The sequence below is a fragment of the Lactuca serriola genome, chromosome 1 (genome assembly GCF_051521515.1).
Source record: "Lactuca serriola cultivar US96UC23 chromosome 1, Lser_US96UC23_V15, whole genome shotgun sequence".
NCBI lineage: Eukaryota > Viridiplantae > Streptophyta > Magnoliopsida > Asterales > Asteraceae > Lactuca > Lactuca serriola.
The window spans coordinates 53,163,781-53,171,631 of NC_136408.1; the positions used below are offsets into that span (position 1 = coordinate 53,163,781).

General features: G+C 34.8%; 1 protein-coding gene across 7 annotated transcripts; it reads left to right on the top strand.

Moving 5' to 3' along the window:
* The first annotated feature begins 2,903 nt into the window (after nucleotides 1-2,903).
* Nucleotides 2,904-6,911, top strand: LOC145088590 (F-box protein At2g02240-like). Of its 7 annotated transcripts, none has more exons than XR_013701182.1 (6): nucleotides 2,904-4,093; nucleotides 4,193-4,423; nucleotides 4,703-5,621; nucleotides 5,713-5,856; nucleotides 5,965-6,080; nucleotides 6,334-6,911. XR_013701182.1 is itself a non-coding variant. In XM_079026986.1 (5 exons), the coding sequence occupies exons 1-5, from the start codon at nucleotides 4,413-4,415 to the stop codon at nucleotides 6,737-6,739; spliced, it is 1,038 nt and encodes a 345-aa protein (XP_078883112.1). In that variant the 5' UTR covers nucleotides 2,912-4,412; the 3' UTR covers nucleotides 6,740-6,911. The 7 variants fall into 7 exon arrangements, 3 of the variants coding, with proteins under 3 accessions (XP_078883119.1, XP_078883103.1, XP_078883112.1); XR_013701183.1 differs by having other exon boundaries at nucleotides 5,261-5,621; XR_013701185.1 differs by having other exon boundaries at nucleotides 4,193-5,621; nucleotides 6,246-6,911.
* The last annotated feature ends 940 nt before the right edge of the window (nucleotides 6,912-7,851 follow it).

Sequence of the window (7,851 nt, forward strand, 5' to 3'; positions counted from 1 at the left end):
CTATATATCTAACCCAGCTGTGAAACAAGTTTACTCTATCCTCAACCTTTTCATACTTAAATAGTTGGAACCAACTCATTTACAAACCAGATTTCATGATTTTAAATCATATTCTTGTGTATTGTACTATTGTTTGATATTGATATAGTTTTATAGGCCCCCAGAATATATATTTATTTCGTCTTCAAGAAGTTTGTAACCACATGTCATATATCCAGATTCCAAGAAGTGCTTGAGCTCCTACGTGAACAAGTGTTTCGTATAAAGTGCAAGATTGAAAGTCAAAGGTTGTCACCAGATACAATATAGAATACGCATGTTACCTTGTGTTCAAGCTTTCAGAAAAATGTCATGGGTTGCATTTTCCGGTGATAGTATGTGATTTCCTCCAATAGCCAAAAAACAAAGAGAAGGGAATTATTGATTTTAGATTCCCGAACCCATGTAATGTCAATGATACTGATTGGGTTCCAGAAGAGAGAGAAGATGAATGGATGGAGGTCAAGGTGTGGCAATTCAACTCAAGCAATAAAATTCGAGATGATTGGGTTTCTATAAATTTGAAACTGATAAGTTATGAAGGAACTATGTCTGGCCTTATTGTAAGCAGCCTAGAGTTTCGGCCGATGTAAGCAGATATATGAGATAATGATTTTGACTTGTGAGCAGATATAGGAAAACATAGTGAACATTATACAATTGTTTTAGCCTTAAAATGATTCTATACTTGTTTTAGGAGTATGACATTATGTAATACCACCACATTAACTAGCCATCTCATCCTTCATAAAAAATCACAAGAATGGCCGAGATTGTAGCCATTATTATTGTCTATATATCAAAGCCATGGAAGTAGTAGTATCTGGCATCCTAAAATCTCTATGTTAGAAATGTTGCCACTAGCTAGCGATTAGTCATATCATGGCTTTCATGGCAGAGTTAAGAATGGTGTGTCCAAAGAGAACCATTAACAACAATCGCCAATTATGCACAACAAATCTCAAATCAAGATCACATATCCGTTGATGTCAATTAAATTGTTTCATGGGCAAAGATTTTTCCTTAGATAACTCTACTTTCTCATAATCCTTCAAAACATATGTTCATCATTGTCACTGTAAGGCTCAGTTATGTTGCATGCACTAAATGGCCTTATTAGTTGAGTATAATACTATACATGTTCTATATACACCCAATAACAGTAGGATCAAAGTAAAGTTGAGGATACTTTAGGCAATTACTACACCACAAATAAAAAGTAGAATCAAAGTACACCGTACAAAAAAAATGTGGCATACCATTCACGAATATATTTCACTCGGTCATTTCATCAAACACTTAATATGCATTAGAAAATATAGATTGTCCAAGAAAAATAAGAAAGCAACTTAAATAGAGTGTTGGAAGCATATAGACAACGAATGTGGGAAAGAAAGCAATACTTACCTGATGGTTGGTATCCTGTTCAGATCTGTTATGCACATCTATAATTGAAATCTATCCACATATACTAATATGATTATCAATCTATTTTAAATAGATCATTTAGTTGCAATTTGGATTGATTCAAGCAGGTTTATGTAATCGATATAGTATAAAATGGGTAATTCTATTCTTTGGAGAAAGGAATGTAAGAAAAACAGGGTACTTCGAAAAATATAAAAAAAAAAAAAAAAAAAAAAAAAAAAAAAAAAAAAACACATGTTTTGAAAGAATGGCATCACTAATATCTCCTTCCTTTCGAATTAGTAAAACAGAAACACATAACATTTTTTACCAGAATGATTAATGCTTTTTGTTCCTCCCAGCGTACAAAACATCACCCTAACAATTCAAAATCAGCAGAAACTGACAATTATGGAAGTTCAGGGGCTGTTACGCAAACTTTTGAAAATTCTTGACGTATTAAACTTAAATCAAGGTGTGAAAATGGCAGTTTAGATTGTTGGGCAATGGGCACTCGTACTGCTCATTGGTCATTAAGAAGAACTAGAAGCCGGAAACCAAAGGTCAAGGCTCAATCATGGGCTAGGCCCCCTTCGATTATTTTTGGTAGCCCACTGTGAATGAGAATAAACCCATATCTGTTTTCGTTTCTTTTCTACCTGACAAAATTGTAGATTTTGATTTTTGGCAACCATTTTTTCTTTAGTTTTAGCTTGGGCAATAATCTACCCTAATAAATAAAAATGACTTTGCCACATGTCCTCTTCTCATTTATTTGGACACATATCATTTTCTAGAAATTTTAAATTTTTCTATTTTCCACTTGTCATTTTATTGTATTTTTTATTTTATTAAATTAAAATCCACATTTAATATATAAGGTAATATATATGTAAGGTATTTATTAGAAAATGGTTTATATATGTAATGTATCTAATGCATTAAAGTCTCATTAATTTTAATAATTCAATAAATTTCTTATTTTTCTTATAAATTTAAAGTTTTCAAATTGTTAAAATTTTATATTTAATTTTTTTTAAATAAACCCATGTAATACATGGGTCTCACACCTAGTTACTAACGTGACATTCTACTCCTCAAGCTGCAGGTATGACCCGACTCCCTCTCCATTAATGATTAAGGATAATATCTTCTGTGGATATGTCAATTTCTTACATTTCTACACCCAAGCCACTGCATTAATCCATCTCTTATTAAGGGAGAATCAATTTGTAATATAACAAAATGACGAGTCATATTTTTAAGAATATTAAAATAAAAATTTATCGAATTGTGTGTTATATTAGTGAATATAATAAAATATAAAAGTTGTTTTGGTCAACATGCAAGATTATTTTATCTAGTGGACCTTATGGATCGATCTACTATTTGGATTAAAAAAGTTAGGTAGAGATGGAAGTGGAGGTTGGCTGGCATTTATACACGTATCATTACTTATCCATCTAATGTGTGTGTGTCATTCAACATTCTCTTCACCTTCACATAGTTAATTTGCTGCCTTCCCTTTTTTGCTCTCGTTTTGACTTGATAAATTAAACAAACATCATGTCTTCTTCATCTTCTAACAACCAGCTAGAGCGCTTTCGAATCCCACTTAAACAGATAGCAGATGCCACCAACGACTTTTCTTCTGTAAACCTCATCAGACGAGGTGGATTTGGAGAGGAGTACAAAGGTCAGCTCTTGTTGTCTGGGCAATTGATCAATCTTGTTGCACGAAGATTAGATCGTCAGTGTGGGCATGGAAACAAAGAGTTCTGGATGGAGGTTTTGATGCTTTCAACACTCAAGCATGAAAATCTTGTCTCCATCATTGGGTTTTGTGACGAGAATGAAGAGAAAATCGTTATAAACAAGCATGACGCCAACGGAAGTCTCGACCAATATCTAAGAGATCCGGCAACGCTCACATGGACGAGAAGATTAGAGATATGCGTTGGCATGGCACGTGCATTGAGTTACATCCATTACGATAAGCGACGCAATTTTAGCGTTGTGCATCGTAATATCAAGAGCTCAAAGATTTTACTAGATGATAACTGGAAACCCAAGTTATCTGGTTTTGAGCTTTCTATGAAAACTACAGCAACTCGAAGACACCGACTACTCCTTGGTGGTCTTTGTGGCACTAGAGGGTATATAGACCCAATATATGAAAAGACGGGAGGCGTAACGCACAAATCGGATGTTTACTCGTTAGGGGTTGTATTATTTGAAGTCATGTGTGGGAGGACGGCATTCATTAATCCTAAGGGGTTTTCAGCTCAATTGGCCAAACATGGTTTAGAAGAGGAATCAATGGATATGGTGGGAAAAACATTGCATCAGGGATTATTTGATCTCGTCAAAAAAATGGATGACGGGAGTTCACCAACCCCGGCTAATCCCACAATGGGATTGCTGGATGTGGTGGAAAATTTGGATGAGTGGTTTTTACCTCAACTGGCCAATCAAGTTTCCACAGAGAGATCGACATATGAACTTTCCGTCTCTCCACTTCAGTGGTCATTAGTCAGCAACTTACCAGAACTAATGGAAGCACCATCAATAAGCGACTTCAGAGATCAAGTCCATTCTAACACCTACATGTTTTCAGAACCAGGAGATGGAGAGGCACCAGGATCCGGTATGGAATACATTACTAACATCGATACAGAAGAAAAGTTCATGTTTACTTTAGCTCCGTTAGCCATCAGATTCTGACCTAGGCACTTGCATATTGCAGACCTAGAGTTATTAGCTCCGTTGGCCATATGCGGTTATGAACAAGGAAAACTAGATGACATGATCGATCCAGACCTATGGAAACAAATGGGCCCACAATCATTCAAAGTCTTTTCAGAAACAGCATATTACTGCTTGAATTAAGGAGCAACGATCACAACGTCCAGATATACATCAACTTTTGATACGACTTAAGAAAGCGTTGGATCTTCAAAGGAATTATGATAATCCCGTAAGAAATGGATATTGATGGAAGTGAAAGGAAAATAAAAGAAATTAGTGTTCCGAGTTTTGTTAAAGAAATGAAGTGGAAGGAAGTGGAATGATCACTTTCTCTCCTAATTTTCCTTTCGATTTGGATGAATTTGGAGAAAAAGAACAAAATGTTTAACTTTTCTTTCACTTCTCTCTGACTAAAAAACACGAAAGACAAATTTATTTTTCTTTACTTTCTCTTTCTCTTCTTTTTTCTCATACTTTCTTTTCTCTTCTTTTATTTTTCTAAACTCAGGAACGAGAGTTTTCTTTCATCACTCCTAATTTTCCTTCCGAGTTTTGTTAAACACTAAATCGACTCACGCAAGGCCGCAAGGGAAAAAAAAGACTCTTCATATTCGGTTCGGTTTTTTGGACTGAATAACCCCTTATTCGGGTAACCCGGACCGAATAACCCGAAAACCGAATAAGCCTTATATAGATACCCGAAAACCGAATAAGCCTTATATAGATACCCGAAAACCGAATCGAATTGCTTATTCGGGTCTAATTCGGTTCGGTTCTCGGTTCGGTTCGGGTTTTCGGCCCAATTTCTCATCCCTACGCTCAACGTACTCCCCTGTTAATTCATTTTCCCATTAAGTGTTTAATACTCAGATATAGAAGCTACAATCACAGATCCAAGTCCTTTTCAACATCTTAATCCATAAAGGCACTGACTTGGTGACTTTGCATGCCCCAAACAAGTCCAAACTCAAAAAATGATATTCTACTTTCATGAAAGTGGTCTTAACTCTTGCATGAACCCATTAAGACCACTAATCAATATTTCAATATCTTATAATATATGCAGGTTTCATAAAGTGGCGGAGTTGTTAGATATTTCGAATCTAAATATCCAAATAAAGATAAAAGCTCAGTTTTTGTCTCTGGGTGTCAATTATGGAGTTCGTCTTGTGTTTAGATTTTATGGTCCAAGAAAATCTGTAGATAAACGGATGTATGTGAACCTCAAGTACAAAAAGGGGAGCGAAAGCTTACATGCATATTTTGCAACATGGAGAGAAGATGGATGGATGATGACTGAGTTGTGTCGATTCTTCAATCACAATAGAGATGTTGAATTCGAGTTTCTACTAGAGAGCTTTTCACAATGCTACTGTGAAAGTCGTGGTGTTTACGTTGAAGGCATAGAGTTTCGAGCCATTGATAATGTAAGTTTGAACCCATTCTAGAATTTTTATTCCACATTTTCATATTGTTGGTTACACATTACAACATTGTATTATAATAATTTTTATACAGGTGGAACATGAAGAAATTAAAGAATCAAAGGACGTCCAACAACCCTTGATCAAATTAGATTTGAACACAGACCAAGTGCAACAATTGCCAACTAACTGTGAAAATGAAGTTCAGAGATTTGAAAGCTATGACGAGGGTGAAAAGGTCCTTTCTGTTTCTATCATATTTAATGTGTAGACTGTGGTAGAATTTTTTTTTGTTTTTTTTAAATCTTGGGAATTTGGTAATAAATTATAGTGAACTTTATGACAGGCGTTCTCCCCAAACAAAGTGAGCAAAAAGAAGCATTTTATCCTTTCAGCAAAGGAGGCTCTTTTCTTATCTTCCGATGTGAAGCTTTTTAAATCAATGCGCTCAACCCACTCCAGGTTTTTATTTATTATTTAAACTAAATTTGGAATTACATCTTCTCAACTTTCATTGTTGATACTATATCGTCCCAACCATGAAAGAAGTTACTCAACTTTCTTGCTAAAATGGTTGGAACTTGCTCATTTATATACTAGTCATAATTTGAAATCATATTCTTATAGATTGCTTTCTATCGTCACACTTTCAACGCCCTAAAAAAATTTATTTCGACTCCAAGAAGTATCTAATCACATATCATGTACTACCTAGATCTGAAGATATGGTTGAGCTCATACGTCAACAAGTGTTTCATATCAAGTGCAAGATTGAAAGTCAAATGTTGTCACCAGATACAGAATACACATGTTACCTTGTGTTCAAGCTTTCAGAAAAATGTCATGGCTTGCATTGTCCAGTGATAGTACGAAATTTACTCAACCGAAAAATCAAAGAGAAGGGAATTATTTATTTTAGATCCCCGAGCCCATGTAATGTCAATGATACTGATCGGGTTCCAAAAGAGAGGGAAGATGGATGGATGGAAGTCAATGTGTGGAAATTCAACTCAAGTAATGAGATTCGAGATGATTGTGTTTCTATCAATTTGAAACTGATATGTTATGAAGGAACTATGTCCGGCCTCAGTATAAGCAGCATCGGAGTTCGGTCGATGTAATTATGAGACAATGATGTGAGCAAGTAGATACAACAAAACACAGTGAACATGACAATTGTTTGTCTTACATTGATTCTACAGTACGTGTGTTAGGAGTATGACATTTTTCATACAACTGCATGAACTATCCATCTCATCCTTCATCAAGAACTACCTGACTAGCATTCATATACTCCTATATACACCCAATAACAGTAGGATCAAAGTAAATTCGAGTATACTTTGGGCATTTACTGCAATACAATATCAACAAATAACAGTAGGATCAAAGTAAACCATATAACAAATCTGGTATTCCATTAAAAAGGATATTTCATTTAGGCATTTCATCAAACGAATTAAGATTTGTTCTAGAAAAATAAGGAATGACCTTAAACGGAGTGATGGAAACTTATAGACAAAGAAAGTGAGTAAAGAAAGCAATACATACCTTTCAGATAGTATCTTGTTCGGATTTTTTTATTGACATGTTAACGACTCTGCTTCTATTATTGAAATCTATCCATTATACTTGAGTTGATTTCAATTTCAATGAATTCAAAACGAGTTTCTGTAATCGATTCATTGGGGAAATAATAGGAATAGAATAATCATTAATGCTTTCCATTCCAAGTTCCAGGTTCCGAGTTGCAACAGCCGCTCCGGGCACCTGCCGCACTGGCCAAAAAGCCTAACGCCTACGTTGGTTTGTTCGTGGGCTAGACCAACTTCAATTCATTTTTTGGCGGCCCACTATTGATTTGGAAACCCATATCCATTTTGGTTTCTTTGAATCTTTTCCTACGTAAAAACAATAGATTTTGCGACATTTTTTCTTTAGGTTTATCTTGGTAAATAATCATATTTCCACTCCCCAAAACTTTTACTTTCTTTTTTTCTAAAAAAAAAAAAAAGAATCTGTCAAGGTAATATTGTTTTTGTTTTGTACACATTTAGTGATTGATGTTTTTTTCTTGCAAAAAACCCCATTTAACTTGTCAATTTTATCCAAGTTACGTCCTATTGATATGTTGTTGTAAGTTTTCACACAAGAGATGGATTACGCGACAATTTTGGCATCTCTAGTGAGATATGATTTTTCCGATGATTTTGTTTTTTTTTTTTTTCAGTCA